Below are 21,807 nucleotides of genomic sequence, written 5' to 3'. Positions count from 1 at the left end.
GACTTTGGGAAACCGGCCCTTGCCACAACCAGTCCAGGCTTGCATAAGTGATCCCAGTGCGGCCAGGGACTGGGAGGCTCGAATGGAGCAGGAAGCCGAGGGAAGCGGCTTCGGGGACAGGCTCCGGCCTTCTGTCCATTCGGCAGTCGGTGGAGAAGCCCCGGAGGAGCTGGGCCCGGAGGAGCTGGACTAGGTTCCTATTTGCCTAGCCAGGAGCAATGGAAAGGTCATTCTTTCATCGCGATGCCTCCAAGAAATCCCCAAAGTCCCAGCCCACAGACACCGAAGATCCTCTCCCATAAAAGTGGGGTTGTGTGGGCACAGAACCTGGAGCTAAGGGCCTGCTTCCTGAAGAGGCTCTGAGAAGAAAAGGGAGCCCCACTAGCCCAACTCAGCCGCCAGTGCAGACCTTTGGGGCTTGCAGGGAGCCAAAGGCCTACGCTCCTGCACCCAGCCTCCTGCCAGCCCCACGGGGTGATTCTGCATCCTGCACCCTGCATCTTGCACCACAACCCCTCCCAAACACAAGTCCTGGCAGAGGCCGGGCTGTGGCAACCGAGGAGCCCCGATGCACCATAAAAGAAAATGAGGGCTGTTACTGTTTATGGGGTGTAAAGGGCTGCGAGGGAACGCAACTTCGGAGGCCAGAGCGCCTTCCAGATGTGGCCGGGGAATTCGGCCCCACGCCCCCTTTCTTCTCTCGCCCTGCCCCCCACCCAGCCTCTGGGCTCCTTCAAAGCTGTTCTAACGCGTGAAGAGGGAATCAGGACGCGAGTGGATGGCACGGCTCCTTGCCCCACCCCCACCGCGCCGCCAGGCTGGGACGCCCTCTGTTGTTGCAGACAGAGGAACTTCAAAGAATGGGTAGTGAGGGTGTGCCATAAAGGCCGGGTCTGCGAACTGTCTGGAATTCGGCCCTTAATGAGTTTACAACTGTCCAGCCCCAATTAGGATATTCCACCAAAGCCCTTTCATTTGTTTGCTCTGTCTGCTGACGATAAAGCGGCTGCGGAAACAGCCCTCTTTTATGGGCATTGTCCCCTCGCAACGTAGATTCCGGGCCCCACGTCCCCCCCCCCCGGGGGGGCCCTCACCCGGCCTTTGGGACTGGGACGCTTCGCGCACTGCTGAGCTGCGACTGGCGAAGTTCAGGCGTCCCGGGGCTGCGGGGGCTGCAACGCGAGCGTGTGACCAGCAGATGGCAGTGTGGCTCCACCAAAGAGGCGCTCGCGCCGCCATCTCCCGCCGCCGCGACCCCGGGACGTTCCTAAGATGTCGACTTGACGCGAGCCTTATCTGGAATGGGAGCCCCACATCCGAGTGAACAGCAGTCGTATATTTACCCCGCTGTTCATGCCAGACCAGAATCCTCCCTGGGATACAGGCATGCGGCGGGGGCTGGCCTGGCTCTCGCCGCTCGCGCCTTGCAGGCCGCGTTCCGAGAGCGCGGAGCTGCCGGGCTGCGGCCGCTGGAGACCGCGGGGCTGGCTGCTCCCAGCGCGAGGGCGGCTCGGGGTCGCCTCCGGCCCGCGCGGGCCTGAGACTGCGGACGCGCGGACCAAACCTGCGTCCTCTCCGGCGGGCGTGCAGCAGGCTCGTGCTGCGGCCCCACAGGGCTCCGAGACTTGCACCTGGGTTCAGGGCCCGGGACAAGACCCGGCGAAGCAGCCCCGGAGAGAGCCAGGACCCCGGGATTCGACTGATTTGAAGATGTGACAATAAAACTGGACGGGTGAACACTCGGCACCAATCCACCTTGTCCATTATAGGCCTGCCGGGAGTGGGCTGGCGTGGGGAGTCTCCGGGACAGAGCCAGAAATGTTTGGTTATTCTAAAATAAATATGATGTTTGCACTAAAAATGCTGACAGCACCCTGACTGCATCCTGGGCGCCCCCTTCGTGGAGGTCGCCCTACCTGCTCTGGTTTAGAGGTGCAGAGACCGCTCCTGCGTATGCCTCGGAGGAGGCGGGGACGGCAAGGACCGCATCCGCGCTGCGCCTGGCCGCGCCACGCTCGTGCCTCTGCAAAGGTGGCTGAGAGCCCGGGTGCAAGGATAGGCCACGGGGGTAGGATGGCTTCGAAGGGAAACACAAAAACAAACAAGAGCCCTCCCAGGCACCTCGGAGCCCTGTGACATGCCACGCGGTGCGTTTATTTGGGTCGTAATAGTCTCTGCCAAGCCCGCAAAATGTTTACGACCTGCATCTCAGTCTCTGCACTGTAAAACTGGGGGCTGGATTTTGGCTGACATCTCTCCTCGGTTCCTTCTCTCTCTCCCTCCCTCCCTCCCTCGTCTTTCTGCTTTTTTCTGTCACTACACACACGTTGGCATTACAGACACATCATTGTATTTCTGGATATAATTCATACTATTTCGCAGCATCTGAGTGTAAGAAGGGTTTTTACTGCTTTCCCGAAAGTCACCATGGCTTTGTACCCAAAGTCAGAAAACTGTTTATATAATAACAAAGGGCGAGATCAAATCAGTGGGCGCAGATAAAGAAGCTCGATTTTTGTAATTACAAATAAAGCCTCAGGTTGGTGGTGACCACTTCTCTCCACGGAGCACAGAAGCCAAAGACACGTACAGTGCACCCGGAGCCTCAGAGGCCTCGTGGACTCCCGGCAGGCAGGGCCTCCCTTGCCCTTGGCCGGCTGGCGGCTGGCGGCCAGGAGGCTGCTCACCCTCTGCTCTGCCAGCGAGCAGCTTCCCTCAGCGGCAGTGTTGGCCCTTCATCCAGGCTGACTGGTGGCGGCCGCAGCTCGGTCCCACGCGTCGGGATGGGTTGGTCCACGACAAGCCACGCACAGCTCCCTTGGTGGAGAGCAGATCGCAGCCCGCGCGCAAGGAGTGGGTGGAAACATTTGGAGAAGCAAATCAAAGGCCGCCCAGCAGGCGCCATGTGTTGCCAAAGAGCTGAGTTTACAGTCTTAACTGGATTAAAATATTGCAGACTGTTTGGTAATAATCAGAGAAAACATTCTAGCACAGAGAGGCTAACTCCAGGAGAGCAGTGGGAAATGCTTAAGACAGGCTGATTAGAAGCTGGCCTACCTATGCCTGCTCCAGTTTGCACATCAACGAATATTTCCTTGTATATTATCTCACATACCTCAGTGCCTTTTGGTCTTTTCAGTCAGATAAGGAACCAATAGCTAGGGAATATATGATTAAATAGGCTTTATCGAGAGCCTGGTATTTGTTGGGCCTTTTTATTTTAAAATCCAAGCACAGGAGGCAGGGAGAAAGAATCTTAGAAACGAAAGGGAGGTTTTGGTGCCCATGGGACTCAGCCCAGTTGGCTGACTTCGGCCCGAATTCTGCACCACAGCTTTGCCGGGCAGCGTCTGGATCCTCCCTGGCTGGGGCATTGGGGCAGAGGATTCTGGCGAGAGCGCTTGGATGCCTGCCCCGCCAAACCCAGAGAATAGGTGATCTTGCTGCATGCCCAGCCTTCCCTTGGCAGTGAAGCGAGTACCTGCCTGCACCCCCTGAAATTGCTCCCCACAAGGGGTGTCTGGCTGTCTTTCTTAGGACAGGTTCTACTTTAAAGGCCATCGCTCTGGGCCACTGCAGCCGCCTGAGTCTAGACAGCCGGCGGCGGCTTGGCTCAGGTCTTTCTCTTTGCGTCTTGCTCTGTGTCACCAGAGGAACAATTTATTGGTCTAAGCCATCTAATTCCACCTCTTTGATCTGGGCTTCTTCTTGCTTCCTGCATCTTTTAAAACTTTCTTACGTTTTTATTTCCCTGCCAGAAGGAGATGTTATTTGGATTTTTTCTGCTCCAGGTTTACGCCCTCCATTCCCGGTCTGAGATTTGGTATCAGCCTGATCCACCATAAATGACATTCAGGATATTGTCCCCTCCATTGCCCCCATCCCCACAGATGCCTGCATCCCTGAGGTAGGCAGCCCAGCGCCCACCTGCTCCCACCTCCCAACCAGAGGCTCAGCCCTTCCCTAGGTCTGAGCTGGGGCTGCTGGCCAATCCCACTGAAACCATCCTTCCTCTTTTGTGCTCCAGGACCCCCTGAGAAGGTGTGGGGAGCAGGATAGCCTGGACATTCTGAAAGTGAAGAGGAGTGCTTTGTACACAAGGAACCAAAGTCTATAATTTAGAGGAGAATTTCCGGGGCAATTCCATTGTGAGGTTGGGTTTATGGTGTGCAATCGAGCTGGGCAGTAAAAGGTGGCCAGGCTTCCAGTGCGGCCTGGGCAGTTTATGAGGCATTTAGGGGAAGGGTTCGCCCTATCATCATCCTTCACAGAAGGTGGGTAGCAGGGGCTTCAGTGGGTCGAACGCTGCGGCAGGGGTCGGAGGCCTGGGAAGGTAGGCACTGTGTGCTGGGGTGGGGGTTGGATGGAAGCGAGTAAGAGGACTGTGCATTCAGCTGTGTGCTGATGCTTGCTAAGATATAACAGCCAGAGCTTGGGGAGGGCTCCCTTGTTTTTGGTGTCTCCAAAAGAAATGCAGATCTGCGAGGGACTACAGCCCCCAGGTCTCCAGGTCCCTTCTTTCTGCTCCAGTTCAGCTCTAAAGCTTCAATTGCTCCCAGACACTGACACAAGGTGAAAGTCCAGCGATGGCTTGGGGGAAAGCTGCTAGAAACCTCGCCGGTGTTTGGGGTGGACAGAAAGGTAGAGCCTGAGGTTCCTCCACGCTGAGGGTGTGGCGGGACCGCGGGACCGTGAGCCCAGGGAACCAGAGGACGTGGGGAGGACAGAACCATTTACAGAGCTATCAGAGGCGAGCCAGGTGCCCAAAAGTGAATGCACAGAGCCTCCAGGACTGCGGTATCCGGTAGGAGGCACAGGGAACCCCATGTTAATAAATCTGTTGACAAATGAGGTTCATTAACAGATAAATATTTCACTGCTTCCTTTAGGGTGGATAAACAGTGCGCTGCCTTTTACAGAAAGGAAGCTGGGAGACACTGACTTTATTCGAACCACATGACTCCAGTTTGCTGTGACGCTCCGGCTGCTTGCTGTTGGAAGCGACGCCGCGCCTGCCGCGTCTGGCTCAGCATCTAAGCCTGGCCTTTGGCCCACTGGACCCGGCAGAGGCGTGGGCCAAGGGCTGATCTGCCCACAACCCAGCCCTGCCAAGAAGGCTATCCGGAAGGCGGGTGCGTGGGGAGCAGAGACCCGCCGGGGCCCCGTCAGCAGACGGGACACGGACGGGGGATCCACACGCCTAATCGGAGCTCACTAACAGGGATAAGGGCTACAGGGCCGCACCTGCGGAAGCCCGCCGGTCCCGCCTCCGGCTCCTACTCTGCGGGCCGCCGGCACAGCGGGTTCAGCGGCCGCTCCCGGAGCCGCCGCTGCCCGGGTCTAGGCGGCCGCGGCCCCGCCGGGCGAGACCACCTGTGAGGGCGGCCGAGATTGGCGGAGGCGGTCATGTGGGCGGTCACGTGCCGCGGCGAGCTCCGTCCAAAAGAAAATGGGGTTTGGTGTAAATCTGGGGGTGTAATGTTATCATATATCACGCTACCTCGTAAAACCGACACTGAAAGCTGCCGGACAACAAATCACAGGTCAAAATTATGAGTTCTTCGTATTATGTGAACGCGCTTTTTAGCAAATATACGGCGGGGGCTTCTCTGTTCCAAAATGCCGAGCCGACTTCTTGCTCCTTTGCGCCCAACTCGCAGAGAAGCGGCTACGGGGCGGGCGCCGGCGCCTTCGCCTCGACCGTGCCGGGCTTGTACAATGTCAACAGCCCCCTCTACCAGAGCCCCTTCGCGTCGGGCTACGGCCTGGGCGCCGACGCCTACGGCAACCTGCCCTGCGCCTCCTACGACCAAAACATCCCCGGGCTCTGCAGTGACCTCGCCAAAGGCGCCTGCGACAAGGCGGACGAGGGCGCGCTGCACGGCCCGGCCGACGCCAATTTCCGCATCTACCCCTGGATGCGGTCTTCAGGTAGGCGCAGCCGGGCGGCGGGCGGAGGGCGGCGGGCGGGCGGCGGGCGCGAGGCGCAGGGCCCGGAGGGCTGAGCCAGGCGGCGGCCAGCCGCGGCCCCCTTGACTCCTGGCGGCGCTGCCTTTCTGGTTTTAATTAGAGCCGAGGCGCCATTGCGTGGAGAGCCCGTAGCATTGTATGTAAATGAGGCTCATAAAACTTTTTATGGCCCAATTAATGGTTTCAATCCTCGTAAATTTATTTAACTCCTTTTGCCTTGGAATTTTAACATTCAGTCTGTTCCCTATTCTCTCTCCTCTCTCGCTCCCTCTCTCTATCCTTCCCTCCCTTTCTTCTCTTCCCTCCCTCCTTCTTTTCCTTTCAGCCTCAATTTTCTTTCTCAGAAGCCGAGACAGCCAAACCCTCTGGGCCCCTCACCCACCCCTGTGCCAGGGGCTATTGGAAGACGGGAGGGAAGGGGACAGAGGGTGGAAGTGCCCTGAAGAGTCCTGGGATGGGGTCGAGGGCGGACCGGGAGGGTTGCCCACTCGTCTGGGAAGGCTGGGCTCGCCTTTGAATGCAAAAGTGCAGCGACTCCCACTTGCCCACACTCTATATGTACAATTTCCCTTTGTCGGGGGAAGCAGGACATTGTGGAAGCGTAGCCGGCTGGAAAGGTCGGTTGGTTGTAAAGTTGGAATTCTACTCCTTCTCTTCTTACAGAGCAGCCTGCCGTCTGGCTCCGCGGTTGGATCTTCTGCGCAAGCTGCCCCCTTCTACCTCCAGCTCTGCTCTACATTTGGGGGCAAAGGGGAGCCCCTGGCTAGCTCTGGGCAGGGAAGAAAGTGCCCCCTCTGGACAGCAACCTAGCTAACACACTGTTCTTTGCGTGTCCGTGTCTGCCTGTCTATCCGTGTGTCCATGTGTCCGCATTTCTATTCTCAGGACCAGACAGGAAGCGAGGCCGCCAGACCTACACGCGCTACCAGACCCTGGAGCTGGAGAAGGAGTTCCATTTCAATCGCTACCTGACTCGGCGCCGCCGCATCGAGATCGCCCATGCGCTCTGCCTCACCGAGCGCCAGATTAAGATCTGGTTCCAGAACCGCCGCATGAAGTGGAAGAAAGAGCATAAGGAAGAGGGTTCCACCCCTACTGCAGCCCCTGAGGGCGCGGTGCCGTCTGCTGCCGCCGCTACTTCCGCCAAGGCCGACGAGGAAGAGGAGGAAGAGGAAGAAGAGGAGGAAGAGGAGGAGGAAGAGGAGGAATGAGGGGCCCAGCTAGGGCCCTGGCTGCATCGGACAGTCGGAAAAGCGTCTTTAAGAGACTCAATGGTTTTATTTACAAAAATGAGGGGAAATAAAAGAAAATTTTAAAAGAAAAAGAGAAACACCCCAACTCCCAACAGCACCCACCCCATCACCCGATGTAGCTCCCAAATTTCCGGACTGAGAGGCTATGAAGACTAGGTCACCTTGGGATCCCCTTTCCTTCAGAATTCCAATAGATACCCCTACCCCCAGGCCAGAGTTCTACATAGGCATGGCCAAAATACTACCTAGCACAGGCCTCCTTGAGAGGCACCCCCAAACTACCTATGGGCCCAGCTGCAGTGGGCCCCCAGTTCCAGGAAGCCTCCTAGTGTCCTAACACTGGCAGACATCCAGCACCACACCACACCCATAGGAACGCAGTTCTTTCAGTACTACCTATTAGCCCCAAACTACCTATTTGTGCTGGCTGGCTTGCCTGCTACTTGGTGTCACAGCCCCCCACCCCAGGCAGGCCCCTGTTGCTTCCTGGCACTGCCTCTGGGGTCCCCCAAGGCATCACTGAGAAGGCACTGGGGTCCAGGGATCAGGGCATTGGCTTCTATTTAAATTGAAAAATAATATATTTATTCCAAAGCATACTAAGTGCTGCAACCTAGAATCCTTTCTCTGGCTTGGCGTCCCCAAGTTCAGGCCCATCACCCCCTATTTCTGGAGGGGGTTATTCCTGAGCGGGCTTCAAACCTCTGGGTTAGCTTCTGTTTTGTAGGACTGTGGAGATACTCCCAGCATCACCGTCTTCTCCGCTGGCTCCTGTGTCCTCTTGTTCAGCCATGTCCAATACATACACCCTGACTTTTCCTAAGATGGCAAATACTGTATATTTGAATGAGATTTTTGGGTCATTTCTATAGTATTGGAGCTCATTTGTAAAGAAATGTCTTGACTTGGGAAGGATATGTTAATGGGGTGACTTTATAGCATGGTGTGTTGTCATGACCTAACTCTGTAGTGGTTGGGCAGGTCCGATGCCCTCCCCAGTGCCCTTCATCTCCCGTGTTGTCCTGTGTCCTCCTATGCTCCAGCCTGGTGTTCCGGAAGGAACTGTTCCCAGTCTAGCTAACCATGTTTTATGTAATAAAAAATAAAGATGCTTAGTCACAAAGAAACATGGAGTGTTTTATCTAGAGGGTTTGGGGAAAGGGGAGGGGGCCAGAGCTGAAGGGCAAGTCCTGGTTGTGTCTTTGTGCCCAAAGGGGCACTTGGAAAGCAAAAGTGGAAGACTGTTCTTGGTTGCAAGGATTGCATTGTTCACACACTAGTGTGTAGGCATATCATATCTCATTTTATATTTGTACATGTGGACTTGTTCGGGTATATATGTGCTATTTTTGTTATCTGTGGATACTTGGGTATGTATTTTTGCTTTAGTTTTATAATTGTGTATACTTCTGTGTCCATAAATGTGTATACTTATTTCCATGACCATAATTGGGTGCATGTTTTCCTGGGTCCACAATTACATGTTTTCTGTGTCTATAATTGAATGTCCCTATTTCCTCGTATCTATAATTTTGTCTTCTTATGGAGAATTTGTCTGATTTCTCTGTGTGCGCACAAAGATCTAGATCCCTTGAAAATGGAATCATTGGCAGACATACTTTATAGACCTCCTAAAAATCCCCATAAATTCCAGGAGTGAATTCCAAATCCACCCTTCGCCCTAAGGCTGCCGAGTGGACTCCAAAAAGAGTATTACCTGCCCTGCAATAGATCCGCATGCACCCTGAATTCAATCTTAGGCTGGAAAATGGGACTGCGGACCTCTGCCGCAGCACCCGCACTCTGCCTTCAGGTTGGGCGAGGGCTCCCCAGGGCCTGCACTGCAGCAAAGGGGTTCGACGAAGGTCAAGAGCTGCTGACCCCGGCTGGGCAGCCTCACCAGGGGCATCTGGATGCGGGAGGAACAGGAGGCTGGGGAAGGGGTGAGGGTGGGGCCCTGGGGTCAGTGCAAAGCATCCTGAGAGCTGCCAGCTAAGACCTCCTCTCTGGTCTCCTGCCTGGGTTGGGACAGCTTCTTAGGGCTCTTTTTATAAAATCTGACCCAAAAAGGTCCGTAAAACCTGCGGCCCAAGTCCTGGCGGCCTCGGTGGTAAGATGGCGCCGGTGTAAGAGCTGCCTCCTCTTAGTGATGGGGAAAGGGTCATAAATCCGTTGTTGTTTATGAAAATTTACAACTTTGCAATGCAACTTTATGAGTTGTTCGGCCCTTCCATTGGCCGCTGTCGGTCATGTGGATGAGAACCGTGAACATGAACTTTTTTATAATTTCCCTTGCGAGAATAGAGCCGCATTCTTTTGCTCCGCTCCATCCTGCCTGCTTCGGAGCTCTGTCTTTGCAGCCCGGCTGGGCTGCGCTTTGTCCGCCGATGTCCAGCGAGGGGAAGCCCTGGCCAGGCCCGGCCCGGCCGTTCCCGTGGGAGGTGGGGCGCGCCAGGTTCCAGGCGCAGCCGTGGCCGTTTTGCAACTCGCAACCTGGCTAATTTCCTGCGTCCTCTGGCACCAGGAAGGAGGACAATTCGTCTCCGGGCTGCCGGAGCGACAGCTGTCAGAGGATCAGGAGCTTCTGGGAGCCGCCATCTGAAGGTGAGACAAGTGGGAGAGACAGGAGCAGAGGTGGTGAGGAGCTACACGCGGTGGGAGAAGGCAACTAGGTCGGCTTTGCAAAGGGACTACCACACCCCCCACGTTGGACCCGGCACACCCCACAGAGCGCGCGCGCGCGCACACACACACACACACACACCACCGTCCCTCCCTTCGCTCCCTGGATCACCAGGGCAGTAGGTGCCCGCCTCCCCTCGAGGCATGGCGCCTTGGCACTGGCAGCAGCACTTGGGCTTGTCTCCCTCCCTTCCCCAGCCTCGCCGGGAAGCATAAAAGGAAGTGATCCCGCACTTTGCATTTCCTGCCAGCCTCAGGGTTTGGCTTTTGGGAATTTGTTTTTGGTTTTTGTGTTGATTTGTGTTTTCATTCGTGGCCCAATTGGTTCGACTGAATTCCCCAACAACAGGAGACAGCTCCGGACCTGGGGAGGTGAGAGGAGGTGCGGGCAAAAGTGAGTTAACCCACAGGCGTATTATTAGCGTCGACACAGCATCTTCTCGTCCCTGAGAGCTGGGTTGGGGGGGGGGGAACAAACAAACAAAAAACTTACTAATTCAGCCAGGGTTCTCTGCTGATTGCCTGCTTCTCTTCGCCCGGTTGGTTTTCGGATGAAAGAGGTGTCTGAAGCGCTGGGAGAAGGGGATAGGTGCATGGGTGGAATTCTGTGTTGGAGGAGAGGACGGGGTTAATTGTCTGGACGGTACTTGGTGGGATGTTGTGGAGCGGAGAACATTGTGGTATGAGTGCAGGTGGCAGGGGCCGGGACTAAGGTTAAAAGGTTGAAAGAAGAACGTGAGTGGAGTCTGGGCAATAGGGGACCCCTCCAACCCATCTCTCTCGGAGAGCCGGCGATCATGCGTCCCACCTCCCGGGAGTGGGGGAGGATTGTGGAGCGAGCCGGAGCAGGCATAGGGGCGCGCTGGCCATGGTTTTGCATGGCGCGGTGGCTAGAAGCTGGCTGGGCCCGAGTATGCCACGGGCCAGATTTGCCCCGGGAGCTCCGGGCGACAAGAATCGATCTCCAGGTTCTGGCTCGAGTTCTATCGTGTTTGGTTTTGGTTTGTTGTTCTTGTTGTTTTCCCGTCTTAAGATCGTATCTTGGTATGCGTTAGCTAACCAAGACGGGGTGTAAATGTTTGGGGCGTTCGCTGGCGCTTCGGGTGCGCTTGGGCAGATAAAGCGGCGCGTTTGCCTTGTAGGGCCGTTGGCTGCCCGACTGCGGCTGCCGCGGGCACATTATTTATTGTGACCGAGATGGCGCTCGCTGCTGCCACGCTGTGGCCACCGCCGGGACCGGCGCCAACCGCAGCCCGCGTCTTCCAGCCTGGCGCGACTGCTGTGCCGACCCATCAGAGATTCCCCTGAAGGCAGGGGAAGGGGGGACGAAAGAGGACCTGAAGGGCAGTCTTCCAGAGTCTATTGGGCTGGGAAATCTACCGGCCTCTGCCATCCCAGACTGAAACCAGACGCCGGAATAGACCAGGGCCCTCCCCTCTCCCCCACCCCAGCACCACGGAGACTGGTAGCACAGGACGCCTGGCACGTCATGGCTGCTTCTGTCCAAACTGCGCGTCCAGGGGAGTCCTGGGGTCGCATGCCTGCTGGGGGAACGCGCTGGTTTTGGAACTCTGAAATCGGAGAGACCGTTTGTAGTCCTGAGGCCAGCTGGCCTGGCTGTGGTAAGGAAGGTGGATTTGGGCTCCAGGCAAAAATCTGTGACAGGCAGAGGCCGCACCTGTGTGCTGTTGGTTCTGGCCCGAGCTAGCGATATGGAAGGTAGAATGTGGGACTTCAGGGTCCCCACACAACCCTGAAGGCCTTCCTCCAGCCTGGCAGAAGTGTAGGAGCTCAATGGGCCGCCCAGGGCAGGAGCCGAAGGTGTGACCCTGCTCGACAACTTGCCCCAATGAAAGAAGCTCAAAGGTAAGTTGGCTTTCTGTCTGCCTGTGACAGAGAAGAGCTAGCCTTGGGGTGGCCATTCCCACCATCCAAGACCAGCTCTAAGGAGGGTGTGGAGCTCCTGTTATTGTCTGAATGGGTTCTTCCTTGTAAATCTCTTGCTCACCCCCAAATATATATATGGAAAGAGAAATTGATAAATTGGTTGTCTCCCAACATACTATGTACTCGCCTTGACTACCATGTAAATATTTCAATTTACTATTATTTGTCCACTTTCGTGCTTACAAAAGCAAGAAATATAATGTTTTCTGGCTCTGAGCTGAACAATCAAATTCTTTCAAGTGCTGGGACACTTACTAGATGGAGAATCCAGGTCAAAGCATAACAATAATAGTAGTAAACTGCCAGTAGCTGCAACACTGTAGGAGAATATGAAGGAATAACAGAGAAATTATAAATGTAAACATTTATCAACATTTGCAAATGGTTATTTTCACTTTAAGTAATTTGCTTGAAATTACTGTTATTTGATGATTTTTAAGAAATAATAACTCAAACATGATTTTCTTGAAACAGAGCTTTTAAAGAAAAAAAAATTCCCTTTTTATTTTTCGACTCCTGAGTGTTTTGTTTCACATATTGGATCCTTTCCTGAAGAAATCTGTGAGGAATATGAAAATTTGTCCTCTTCTGAATGGTCTTTTCTATGCAAAGGAAAAACTTTCCCTGTCTGGACTGATTACAGCACAGGGACAAGGCTTCCCCAAGCCTTCGAGAAAGTGCCGGCATAGGCTCTGTGCTGGCTGTAGCAGCCCTGATAGTAACCCAACCTTTTTCCATTGGGGGGTGGGGGGAAGGCAGGTCAGGGAAAAATGGAAAAGCCAGAAAGAGATTAAGGAAGTCCTTAGCAGATCCCTCAGGGAGCATTGCCAACTGCCACCCTCCAAGGCCTGAACCCCAACGGCCTATGTTGGCCAGGGTTTTACAGATTTTAAAAGTAGCTTCTTGAAATCCAACCACATAATGTCATTTCTTCAACCTCTACAAGGGTTGAGGATTTTAAAGCTAATTCAAGGAATTTTACAAGCCCCACTACCAGTCATAAAAATGCCAGTGGACAGATACCACATTTTACAAAACGAGATTGATCCTTGTGTTGTAAAAGTGAACTGTCTTGAAGGCACACCTCTCAAGCAAGAGAAAGCAGCTGAGGACAGGCTTTTCGGGTCCTATCTGGGACCTGCCAGGCCTGGGCCCACAGTAAAAGCAATTCAGGATTTCTAGAGCCTGTGAGAAAATCATTCAGGTTCTGGAGCTTCTGCCACTGGCAGTCTTCAGTGTAGACTTAGGAAAAGCAAGAAACAGACAAGTCCCAAGACAGTGCCAGCAGACAGGCACCCCAGAAACCAAGCCCATTAGTTATCGTACATCCTTGGGCCCTGTCCAGCTGTTCTCCGTGCCCTGCTCCACCCCAGGCCCTGCATCTTCGGTGCATTTTCAGTGCCCCTGGGGTGTCTCAGCTTCTGAGCAGATACGTGGCTTTGGGGAGTCCCAGGGTGCTGGGCTAGAGGCAGCAGTCTGAGCCCAGTCACAAAGCCGCTCCTCTGTAGGTCCTTTCTTGTGGAAGCCTGTGCTTCTGGCTTCTCTGTTCCCTGGGTTCAACAACTGGGTGTGTAGCTGGAGAAGATGCTTTCGGAGAGGCCAGGTAGGCATGAACCACTGCAGGCTGTACCCAAAGGAGATGCTGTGCTATGTGGAAGGCAGGGGCAGCAGGAGGGGCCTGTTTGGCCTTGTTCTGGTCAGCATGGGGTGAGCCTTCATATTCTGCTTCGAGGCCCAGACCTCTGGTAGAAGTGGGAAGGATAGAATAAGGGGGTGCACCATCCCCAAGCTTGCCAATGAAGAGCAGAGAGTGAAGGCCTGGCTTCTCAGAAACCCTACTCCAGCCCAAGACCCCACACCCTCCATTAGGGGTGCACAGGGGAGGGGCAACTCAGGGCCAGGCCTGAAGAGTAGGCCAGCAGGGAGCAAAGCCATGATGGTGTGGTGGCCACTCTTCTTTGCGGCAGGGTCGTCCGCTTTCCTCTTTGGAGGAGAAAAATGCCAGCAAAATTCGACAAGGAAAAAAAAAAAAAAAAAAAGGCAGGAGGCCGGAAAGAGCGAGCCTGACAGGGTCTTTCAGGCTGCCTGGGCTCCGGTGCTCCTGCCCGGGTGTAATCTGTACTCCCTGCCCGGGCCACGCTGGCCGCTGGCTTGGGGGAAAGAGCCAGGCGGGCGGGCTGTGCGCGCACATTAATCTGCCGGGCGGCGGCGGCGGGCGGGCTGGGGGCTGTTTGTAACTTTGCTGCCTCGGTCGCCGCGGTCCCCGGGGAGCGGGCTCCGGCGCTCGCTCCCATTGGCCGCCGCCGCGTCAGCTGGTGCGATTTGCTGCTGTCGCTTTTGGCGTTCGGCCATCCAGAAACAAACCAGTTCGATGACTACTAATAGTTATAGCCAGATGTACTAATACACAACAAATCACAGTCCTGCAGAGGGGCGCGCAAATGAGTTCCTATTTTGTGAATCCCACTTTCCCCGGGAGCCTGCCCAGCGGCCAGGACTCCTTCTTGGGCCAGCTGCCCCTCTACCCCGCTGGCTACGACGCGCTGAGGCCCTTCCCGGCCTCGTATGGGGCGTCGAGCCTCCCGGACAAGACGTACACCTCACCTTGTTTCTACCAACAGTCCAACTCGGTCCTGGCCTGCAACCGGGCATCCTACGAGTACGGGGCCTCGTGTTTCTATTCTGATAAGGACCTCAGTGGCGCCTCGCCTTCGGGCAGTAGCAAGCAGAGGGGCCCCGGGGACTACCTGCACTTTTCTCCCGAGCAGCAGTACAAACCTGATAACAGCACCTTACAGGGCAAAGCCCTCCATGATGAAGGCACCGACCGGAAGTACACGAGCCCAGTTTACCCCTGGATGCAGCGGATGAACTCCTGCGCCGGTAAGGCATTTCCCTGCACCCCCACCCAAGACAGTGGAAGGAGAGGGGGAAGGAGGCAGGGAAAGAAGGAAGGAAGGAAATAGAGCAAGTGTAAGAAGGAGTAGAATGAATGAGAAGAGGAAAGAATGAACAAAGTTTCTTTAGCTTTTGAAAGTAGATTTTAAAAGAAAAAATCATTCCCAATGGGGCCATCAGGCCAAAGTTGAGGAAAGGGAGGGTAATAGGGTCCATGTAAGGTGACACTTTAGGGAGGGTGGGGGGATCACTGCCAAAATGGGAGAACCCTGACAGGGCCACCTGAAGAGAGAGGCAAGCAGGTTGGGAGGGAGAACCTCCAAGGCTGCACTCTGTAACACTCTGCTTAGGTTCCCAGGTAGAGAGGGCCTTCTGTGCCTTCCAACCACTCTCTTTTCTGCCCTTCAGAATCCTAGATGGCGAGAGAGAGGGCTCCATTTGGCTTCTTCCAGTGTTTCTCCCCAAAGCCTTGGAGGGCCACATCCCTAGCTTCTGGACTTTTTCTTTCTGTCCTCCTTTCCCTCCTCCCCCTACCACTTAACTGTTCTCTCTTAGTCAACTTCTGCCTCCTTCTGAGCCCCTGCTTGAGCCTCACACTTGGCTTGAGGAGATTCTTCCACCCTTGGGCACCTTTGGCACCAGAATAGACAGCCCACAACAGTCCTACATTGCAAGAAATCCCAGACCGCTTGTAGGTCTATCTCTTTGCTCTGGTTTCCAAAGACCCCACAGGGTATCCTCCCTTTCCCTTGGCGCAGGAAAACTTAATTTGTATTTTAAAACTTAGTGTTTTGCTTTAAAATCCACCCCTATGGACCTCTGTGTTTTTCAAGTGGGTCATATAATTTGGGAAAATGTGCAAATATTTGAGTTAACCATATTCAACTTTTCCCCAAATGTGTTATGTCCTGAAATAGGTGGCCTCAGTAGCATCCCTAGAGAGACCAGTGTGTGAATTCAGTGTCTACACTGCTAGTAGGGATCCACTCCCATCTGCCCCAGATGCAAACACACACCATTCCATAAAAATATGACTCTGTTGTCCCAAATTACACATGCCCTTTCTATTATTTCATTTGCTGTGGTTGTCTTACAAGGCAGACATTTCAAAAACAGTATGTTTTCACCCCAAGTCGTTTAAAAGTGGAAAATATCTCGCTTGTTATGAAACAACCTTCACCATTCGGCGTGTTTTCCGCCCCAAACGTGGTGGGAGAGGTAGGAGTAGAGGCAGAGTGGTTTCCAGCCCAGAGGCCCCTGGAGGGAGGCAAGGGACTCACTGGCGCGGCCCCACGGACCCTGCTCACTGGCACCCGGCCCTTTCTGCCTGCAGGTGCTGTGTATGGGAGCCACGGGCGCCGAGGCCGCCAGACCTACACGCGCTACCAGACCCTGGAACTGGAGAAGGAGTTCCACTTCAACCGCTACCTGACGCGGCGCCGCCGTATCGAGATCGCCAACGCGCTCTGCCTCACCGAGCGCCAGATCAAGATCTGGTTCCAGAACCGCCGCATGAAGTGGAAAAAGGAAAATAAACTCATCAATTCCACGCAGCCCAGCGGGGAGGACTCTGAGGCAAAGGCGGGCGAGTAGATGTCTGGGCAGGGACCAGGCCAGTGCTGCAACCTCCTTTGGCTTTGCCCCCTTGTCCTTGCCTGCTACCCAACTTTTCTGTCCTTGTGCTGCTATCGGGGGCTTCCGCAGCTTCAGGGGAGTCCGAAGCTTTGCAAGCGCGCGAGTATTTATTACCAAAAAACAAAACAAAACAAACAAACAAAAAACCCAACCAAAAAACCCACACACACAGGCAGTGCCAGCGGTGGAACAGCGCGCCCTGTACATACACAGGCCTGCTCCCCCAGGCTTCTCAAGTCAGCTCTGAGTTCCGGAAGTGCACCCCGAATTCCTCCTCAGCTCCTGTGTTGTCTCCTTCGCGCTTCCTGAGCTCGGAATGTGGAGTTGCAGAAGAAGAAAGACCCCAGGCCCTGCCCAGTTTGTGTCTGAGCGTCTCCGCCTTGGTCCTCTGGCTGTAAGCCTTCAAGGGCATCAGCACATCAGCTCAGACCACTGGACAGAGAGGAGGGCCTAAGGGCTAGGGCCCCAGCCCAGCGGAGTCCTCCCAAACCGTCCCCCAAACAGGAAGGAGCTTGAAGAACAAAAGGGCCCCGACATAGCCGGGTTTCTCTGGCCTGCGCACAACCCTCAGTGGAAAAGAAGCAGCCAGCTGCAGCGAGCTAACCTGGGCACGGTGGAACATTACAGCCCTGCGAGCGACTGGGCTCACGCAGGTTCCTGGCTTCGGATTCCGGCTCCCTGCCTCAGACAGCGCCGGCGCCGCCAAGACGCAGCTTTCGGCACCCACTGAGGGGCTCAGGGCCATGGGTGCCACTAGAGCGCTGGCTTGCAAACGTGCCAGGGGCTTCTGCGACTCCGGGCCTCCAGCGGGGAGACTCTGCTTGCCTCCCGGCTATATTTGTGATTTACTTTCGTCTTTTGTTGCCCAGAAAAATAACTGCGGAGATACTAGGCACTGCCACGAAATGCTTCTATTAGTGTCCTCAGTTTATGCCCCGAGGTCTAAGCAAGACCCCAATATCTCAGTCCACGGATTCTCAGCTCCCAAGCAGGCTCTGTGGCTGCTGGAAGCCTGGGCCCACTCGCTGGTTTTACAGGGAACCCACCGACTTGGAGACCGGCTGGCTCGAGGAAGGGGACCTGGTGGTGAAGATTCTACAAGCCAGATGCGTAAGCAAATCAAATAGCAAACTAATAACACAAAAACCATATTTACAAGAAAGAAAAATCGACGCCGGTTATAAAAGTGCGTGGAATCTGACCTCGCCTCGGAGAAACACTACACAAAAGCTATCTTTAATAGACGCCTGTCATTTAAGAGCGGCAGGGACACTGTCTCTCTTGCACTGGCAAAAAACAGAGCTGTAATTGTAGCTGCTGCGGGCAGGATTTATTTCTCCAATTTGGCTAAATGGCCTCCTCCCTTTCCCCGAAGGTGTTATCTGTATTTTCAAAATTCAGAGCTGCCGGCAGGATGGCAGAACCGACCCCAAACTCGACACAAAAATAAGAGGGGCTGCAAAGCGGGCAAATAAAGTTGCAAATAAATTTCAAGTCACCACCTCCCCCTAATTCTCTGCATCCTCGCCGGGCGCGCGATCGGCAGCTGACGGCCTCACAATTGGTACATCCTAATGGAACTGCGAGGGAAATGCAATAATTTTGCCATAATGGGCTGTAACCTCAATTCGACCCCGGCCCTTGCAGCCCGGGGTCGGAAGCGGAGCGATGCTCCCTGTCTCCAGCGGGTGGCGCTCGAGTCCGACTGAACGGCGGTGGCGGGCGGCGGGCACGCGCCTGGGGCGCGCGCGCCACCCCTCTCGCCTCCACCCAACTCCCCCATTAGTGCACGAGTTTACCTCTAGAGGTCATCAGGCAGGATTTACGACTGGACAACAAAAGCACGTGATTCGAAGTCGTACCCCATATTTGGGTGCCTACGTAGGAGGGAACCAAGTACATGTCCCAGTCATTTCCATAATTCATCATAAATTGTGCAAGGGTGCTATAGACGCACAAACGACCGCGAGCCACAAATCAAGCACACATATCAAAAAACAAATGAGCTCTTATTTTGTAAACTCATTTTGCGGTCGCTATCCAAATGGCCCGGACTACCAGTTGCATAATTATGGAGATCATAGTTCCGTGAGCGAACAATTCAGGGACTCGGCGAGCATGCACTCCGGCAGGTACGGCTACGGCTACAATGGCATGGATCTCAGCGTCGGCCGCTCGGGATCCGGCCACTTTGGCTCCGGGGAGCGCGCCCGCAGCTACGCGGCTGGCGCCAGCGCGGCGCCCGCCGAGCCCAGGTACAGCCAGCCGGCCACGTCCACGCACTCGCCTCCGCCCGACCCGCTGCCCTGCTCCGCCGTGGCCCCCTCGCCCGGCAGCGACAGCCACCACGGCGGGAAAAACTCTCTGGGCAACTCCAGCGGCGCCTCGGCCAACGCCGGCAGCACCCACATCAACAGCAGAGAGGGGGTTGGCACGGCGTCCGGAGCCGAGGAGGACGCCCCCGCCAGCAGCGAGCAGGCGAGCGCGCAAAGCGAGCCGAGCCCGGCGCCGCCCGCTCAACCCCAGATCTACCCCTGGATGCGCAAGCTGCACATAAGTCATGGTAAAGCCAGCCTTTTTCTAAACCACGCGTCCGCGGGGGCGCGGCTCTCGGTCTCCCCTGTCTCCTTTGCCGCCCTTTCTCCCGGTCTCTCTCCTAGTCTCTTCTCCCAGCCCTGAGGATCCTCTCCCTGCCGATCTCCTTCCCTTGCCTCCATCCTTCCTCCCTTTCTCTGCAGCAACCTGCACTCGCAAATAGCGGGGCAATGGGCCGGTGGCCAGGCAAGTTTGGACTTTAAAAGGGGGAGAAAGGAGGGGAAAAAATCCGTCTGGAACCCCAGCGCCTCGGAACGCGCTCCGGGTCAGGCCAGCCGAGCAGGGCGCAGAGAGGTAGAGGATGGCAGGCAGTAGGGGCCGTGAATCGGGCTTGTCAGGGCGGATAATTTATGGGAAGGGCTACGCCGGGGAAACAGCGTTACTAATTAGAGCCCCGAAACGGGGCTTGGGGAAAATAATCCAGGCGAGGGCCAGCGGGATTGTGGAGTTTGGGGAAAAGAGGGAGAAAGAAGCAAAAAAGAAAGAAAGCAGGCGCCCCAGGCGTACAGGCTGGAACTGGAGCGCTCCTGGGGCCGGAACTTTAAGGGAGGAGAATGACCTGGAGGCCACTTTGGCACTCAGCAAAGGGCCGCGCTTCGGTGGGTTTCTGAGAGGTGGGCAGCCTGGGAGGGCTGTGCCCCCTACTTGGGGCTCCTGCGGCAGGGCCAGGGGGCACAGAGGGGCGAAGGAAAGCCCGGCGGTCCTCCGGGACGCGGTTCCAGCCTCCGATGGGCCGATTGTTCCCAGAGTCCAAACCTTATTGTTTTCTCTTTAGAAAGGAAGAGGGAAGGAAACTGGGGAGTGGCGGGTGTACAGGGAGGGAAAACTTGTTGAGCCTTTTGCCTGGTTCCGCGTTCCGGACCCTAGCTCGTCAGCTGGCGGACTTTGGAAGCCAAGAGCTGAGGAGTTGGTGGCTAAACCGCTGGCTTTTCTATTGCAGACAACATAGGCGGCCCTGAAGGCAAAAGGGCCCGGACGGCCTACACACGTTACCAGACCCTGGAGCTGGAGAAGGAGTTCCACTTCAACCGCTACCTGACCCGCAGAAGAAGGATTGAAATAGCACATGCTCTTTGCCTCTCCGAGAGACAAATTAAAATCTGGTTCCAAAACCGGAGAATGAAGTGGAAAAAAGATAATAAGCTGAAAAGCATGAGCATGGCCGCTGCAGGAGGGGCCTTCCGCCCCTGAGCATTTGAGTGTTTAAAGTACTGAGCAGTATTAGCGGATCCCGCTTAGTGTCAGTACTAAGGTGACTTTCTGAAACTCCCTTGTGTTCCTTCTGTGAAGAAGCCCTGTTCTCCTTGCCCTAATTCATCTTTTAATCATGAGCCTGTTTATTGCCATTATAGCGCCTGTATACGTAGATCTGCTTTCTGTTCATCTCTTTGTCCTGAATGGCTTTGTCTTGAAAAAAAAAATAGATGTTTTAACTTATTTATATGAAGCAAGCTGTGTTACTTGAAGTAACTATAACAAAAAAGAAAAGAAAAAAAACACACAGAAAAGTCCCCCTTCAACCTCGTTTAGTGCCAATGTTGTGTGTTGCACTTGAGTTGTTTAACTGTGCATGTGCGTGGAAGTGTTCCTGTCTCAATAGCTCCAAGCTGTTAAAGATATTTTTATTCAAACTACCTATATTCCTTGTGTAATTAATGCTGTTGTAGAGGTGACTTAATGAGACACAACTTAACTTGTTCAACGTGTAGTGACTAGTGACTCTGTGACGGAAACTGTGACTCCAAGCGGTGTGTCCCTGCGTGCCTTTGTAGGACCCTTTGCACGAACTCTGGAAGTGGCTCTTATAAGCGCAGCTTCAGTGATGTATGTTTTTGTGAACAAAGTTACAAATATTGTCCAAGTCTGGCTGTTTAAGCAAACTGTGATCAGCTTTTTTTTTTGGGGGGGGTATTTGTTTTTAAGGAAAAATACTGACTGGAAACAAAAAATAAACTTTCTATTGTAAGTTCTCTTGGTCTGGTTTGTGCCAAATAGCAAGCGGCTCCTTTTGCTTTTCTGTCTGTCTGTCTGTCTGTCTGTCTGTCTGCCCAGTTTTAGAAACTGGTAAGCCTGTGACTCACCTGAGCAGCCTGCGTGTGCATGGAGGCCTCAGTCCACCATCCTAACCATCTGCCTCCCTAAGTCTGACCTAACAAAGTTTAGGGCACAAAGTAGGAAAAGCTACAGGCAGTTCCAAAACCCATCCACCTTGCCCATCTCTCAGGAAACCAAACTAACTTGCTGGGTACAAAAAAAGAATGTGGAATAGAGAGAAAGCAGAAGAGGCCCAGGGCTTTGTTCCCACCTTCCGGGACCCACAGATGCTGTCTTTTTCCTCAGGCTGTCCTAGGCCTCCACTTGCTGTAGAGGGTTCTGTGCCAGGCTGTGGGCACCAAACTCTTGCCCCTAACCAACCCCAGTGCCCCTTCCCAATTCCTCACCCTGAACCCAGTTGGCTCCTTTTGCTACAATTAATTTGCTACAAATGGAAGGTACTTACCCCATCCTAGCTTGATTGGGGAAACTCCTCAGAGCAGCTAAGCGCAACTAGAGATTTGCACATTTACCGACCGCTTACACTGATGCCGTCTTTCCTTTTAAAAGTTATAAAACAGTAAACTTTATAAGCCCCAGTTCCGGCTATATGACATTTGGGTGCCAAATGAATAGGGTTTTGTCTATGAATTAGATCGTAAAATCATCCATAGCACAGACAGATTGGCTCACTGGCTATAAAACGTCACGTGGGGCCATTAAAGTAAGTTTTATGGTTTTGGGGAGTTGACATCCAACATTATATACCACATAACATATAATCTCACTGACG

The 21,807-nt window shown here is 54.5% G+C and overlaps 5 protein-coding genes across 7 annotated transcripts in view; 4 read left to right on the top strand and 1 right to left on the bottom strand.

Annotated features, from left to right (window-relative positions):
* Nucleotides 1-132: 132 nt before the first annotated feature.
* LOC111815369 lies at nucleotides 133-1,818 on the bottom strand. The gene is made up of 2 exons (XM_023709979.1): nucleotides 1,095-1,818; nucleotides 133-205 (listed from the first exon to the last, which is right to left on the bottom strand). Exons 1-2 carry the CDS (start codon nucleotides 1,762-1,764, stop codon nucleotides 198-200), a joined length of 678 nt encoding a protein of 225 aa, XP_023565747.1. The 5' UTR covers nucleotides 1,765-1,818; the 3' UTR covers nucleotides 133-197.
* A 3,295-nt stretch (nucleotides 1,819-5,113) lies between these two features.
* On the top strand, nucleotides 5,114-7,281 carry Hoxa7 (homeobox A7). Its single transcript, XM_004626489.3, has 2 exons — nucleotides 5,114-5,931; nucleotides 6,856-7,281. Exons 1-2 carry the CDS (start codon nucleotides 5,553-5,555, stop codon nucleotides 7,179-7,181), a joined length of 705 nt encoding a protein of 234 aa, XP_004626546.1. The 5' UTR covers nucleotides 5,114-5,552; the 3' UTR covers nucleotides 7,182-7,281.
* A 2,199-nt stretch (nucleotides 7,282-9,480) lies between these two features.
* Nucleotides 9,481-21,807, top strand: part of Hoxa3 (homeobox A3) — a 44,781-nt gene continuing 32,454 nt past the window's right edge. Inside the window, exon 1 of one of the 3 annotated variants that reach the window (XM_004626487.2) lies at nucleotides 9,481-9,827. The gene's annotated coding sequence lies outside the window, so the exon portion shown is untranslated. Of the gene's footprint in view, nucleotides 9,828-9,847; nucleotides 10,300-11,525; nucleotides 11,772-21,807 lie in introns of those variants that run through there. The other 2 variants (XM_023709913.1, XM_023709914.1) reach the window with 2 other exon arrangements.
* Hoxa6 (homeobox A6) lies at nucleotides 11,782-17,879 on the top strand. Its single transcript, XM_004626485.2, has 2 exons — nucleotides 11,782-14,735; nucleotides 16,084-17,879. Exons 1-2 carry the CDS (start codon nucleotides 14,294-14,296, stop codon nucleotides 16,341-16,343), a joined length of 702 nt encoding a protein of 233 aa, XP_004626542.1. The 5' UTR covers nucleotides 11,782-14,293; the 3' UTR covers nucleotides 16,344-17,879.
* Nucleotides 16,386-20,463, top strand: Hoxa5 (homeobox A5). Its single transcript, XM_004626486.3, has 2 exons — nucleotides 16,386-18,948; nucleotides 19,921-20,463. Exons 1-2 carry the CDS (start codon nucleotides 18,054-18,056, stop codon nucleotides 20,169-20,171), a joined length of 1,146 nt encoding a protein of 381 aa, XP_004626543.2. The 5' UTR covers nucleotides 16,386-18,053; the 3' UTR covers nucleotides 20,172-20,463.

Source organism: Octodon degus, unplaced genomic scaffold, assembly GCF_000260255.1.
Source record: "Octodon degus isolate 3935 unplaced genomic scaffold, OctDeg1.0 scaffold00015, whole genome shotgun sequence".
In the NCBI taxonomy this organism is placed as follows: domain Eukaryota; kingdom Metazoa; phylum Chordata; class Mammalia; order Rodentia; family Octodontidae; genus Octodon; species Octodon degus.
This window is presented reverse-complemented; position numbering and strand designations above follow the sequence as displayed.

Coding starts and splice junctions, on each gene's coding strand:
- Hoxa5 (XM_004626486.3), top strand. CDS start 18,054: ATGCTCCCTGTCTCCAGCGGGTGGCGCTCGAGTCCGACTGAACGGCGG. Junction 18,949..19,920: donor CAAGCTGCACATAAGTCATG/GTAAAGCCAGCC, acceptor TTTCTATTGCAG/ACAACATAGGCGGCCCTGAA.
- Hoxa7 (XM_004626489.3), top strand. CDS start 5,553: ATGAGTTCTTCGTATTATGTGAACGCGCTTTTTAGCAAATATACGGCG. Junction 5,932..6,855: donor CCCCTGGATGCGGTCTTCAG/GTAGGCGCAGCC, acceptor TTCTATTCTCAG/GACCAGACAGGAAGCGAGGC.
- Hoxa6 (XM_004626485.2), top strand. CDS start 14,294: ATGAGTTCCTATTTTGTGAATCCCACTTTCCCCGGGAGCCTGCCCAGC. Junction 14,736..16,083: donor GCGGATGAACTCCTGCGCCG/GTAAGGCATTTC, acceptor TTCTGCCTGCAG/GTGCTGTGTATGGGAGCCAC.
- LOC111815369 (XM_023709979.1), bottom strand. CDS start 1,764: ATGGACAAGGTGGATTGGTGCCGAGTGTTCACCCGTCCAGTTTTATTG.